This window comes from Phytophthora parasitica (genome assembly GCF_000247585.1).
Source record: "Phytophthora parasitica INRA-310 unplaced genomic scaffold supercont2.440, whole genome shotgun sequence".
NCBI classification, from domain to species: Eukaryota; Oomycota; class Peronosporomycetes; order Peronosporales; family Peronosporaceae; genus Phytophthora; species Phytophthora nicotianae.
In genome coordinates, this window is record NW_008649426.1 from 617 (window position 1) to 2,346 (window position 1,730).

Genomic DNA, 1,730 nt, shown 5'->3' on the forward strand with positions numbered 1-1,730 from the left:
AGATCTTGCGGTTGTGCGTGACCATGGGCTGCAAACATTTGCTGGACTTGACCTCGAATGTGCTTCGACTAAATTTTTGCCTGGTTATCCAAGTAGCTTCGAGATTCACCTGCTAACTCACACTTAATATACCTAATATCAACTTCGCCGAAATCTCATTTTTGTTATTGCTGTGAATTGTTCCGAATCTTCTAATTTTTCGTTCAGACGCGCCTCAGCTAGTTTCCCTATTTCGTCCAATAAATCTGCATGAACACGCCAGAGCTCGCGATCTTGTGCAGCACGGATCTTCTCGAGAAGCCGTGTTTCAAGATGGTCTAGCCGTGATTGTCGAGTTGTTTTTAAGGTTTCTTCTAAGCCGGCTCTGATGCTTGCCGCTCGAGAATCGGCTTGCCCTCTGACGGCAGTGTCGACGTTAAGCTGTAGCTGTGTTATTCCTTGTTTCAGACGGTCGCATAGAACAGCATCTGTCCGAGCTCCATGAGGGTTTTGCATGGCGGCTTGATAATCATGGGACCCTTGAAGTACTCCTTGTAATTGCTCGCCAAAGGGTTTGTGCTGAGCATGCATCTTAGCATCTACAAGCTGCTGAAGGGTTAGTCCCCGTCTCAGCCTGTGCGTCGCGTACAAGATTGATAGCACCTGTGCTTCAAGGCCAAACCATCATCCTCACTACGCTGCAAGTGCTCTTGTACTGCACGCGAAATGACACTCCCATCCGGGTCTTCATTACAATTATATACAACTTCAGTGAGGGAAATCTGTCTGCTCCGCCGTTACAGTTGCTGCCCTGTAGACGAATATCTGTGAACACTTGCTGGGGTGTGCAGACGACGAGCTCTTGTGCAGGACCTTCGATGTCTGCTGATGCTGGGACGGGCTGATTCATTGCTCAAGAAGAAGCAAAAGTCGTTTGTGAGTGTTTCAGATGCGACCTGAAAAGATATGCGCACTCACTAAACAGCCGCGCACTTAGTGCTGCAGTTTCACCAGCACCTCCAGGCCGCACTGCTTTGGTTCACTTAAATTCAAACACATCTCACATAGATCAACTGAACCAAAAAATACTCATGAACCGCGTTCATAAAGTTTATCAGGTTCACCGTTTTTGGTGTGGTCCCCGGTTCACTTCTTGCTCGTTATGGCCGTGTACACTGCAGTGATAATGGGAAGGGGCGCTTACCAATCTCCTTAATCGGTTGGCAGAGTTTACCGGAGGATTGTCGTAAGGGTCGAACAATAGAATATTATTATATTATACTCGACGTCTATACGCATCATCGGTAATAACCCACTTCACACAAGTACAGCTAGAGACATAACTTGTACGACGAGTATTAGTTTCGTAAGAGAGCCGCCATTTAAGGCAATCTAGTCCCACTATGACATTATTCTAGGTTTAATCACAAAAAACGCTCACTCACTACTTCTACCATACCAAGCATGGCCGCTATATTCTCTCAGCTAGCCATCGTATATCAATATATTGTATCCTCAGTAGGGCACACGGTCCTATGGCGTTTGCAACTTCGTATCTACAGTAGGACAACTACTACCAAGCACGAACGCCACATCCTACAAGTTGCCTAGTATATTCAGTAGCGACATCAGCATTTCTGCTTGGAAGTGTCTTCCGGTTACCGATGCCATTCTCGCCGTCGACGCGTCCCAGTCAAAACGCACTTCACTCGGCAACTCGATCCGTTGGCCCAAAAGTTTCTCGGCCAAAG

General features: G+C 47.0%; 1 protein-coding gene across 1 annotated transcript; it reads right to left on the reverse strand.

Annotated features, from left to right (window-relative positions):
- Positions 1-443: 443 nt before the first annotated feature.
- PPTG_24956 (hypothetical protein) lies at positions 444-889 on the reverse strand (the record flags this gene model as incomplete). The annotated part of the gene is made up of 3 exons (XM_008919025.1): positions 444-570; positions 643-724; positions 781-889. The coding sequence occupies 3 exons, from the start codon at positions 887-889 to the stop codon at positions 444-446; spliced, it is 318 nt and encodes a 105-aa protein (XP_008917273.1).
- Positions 890-1,730: the final 841 nt, after the last annotated feature.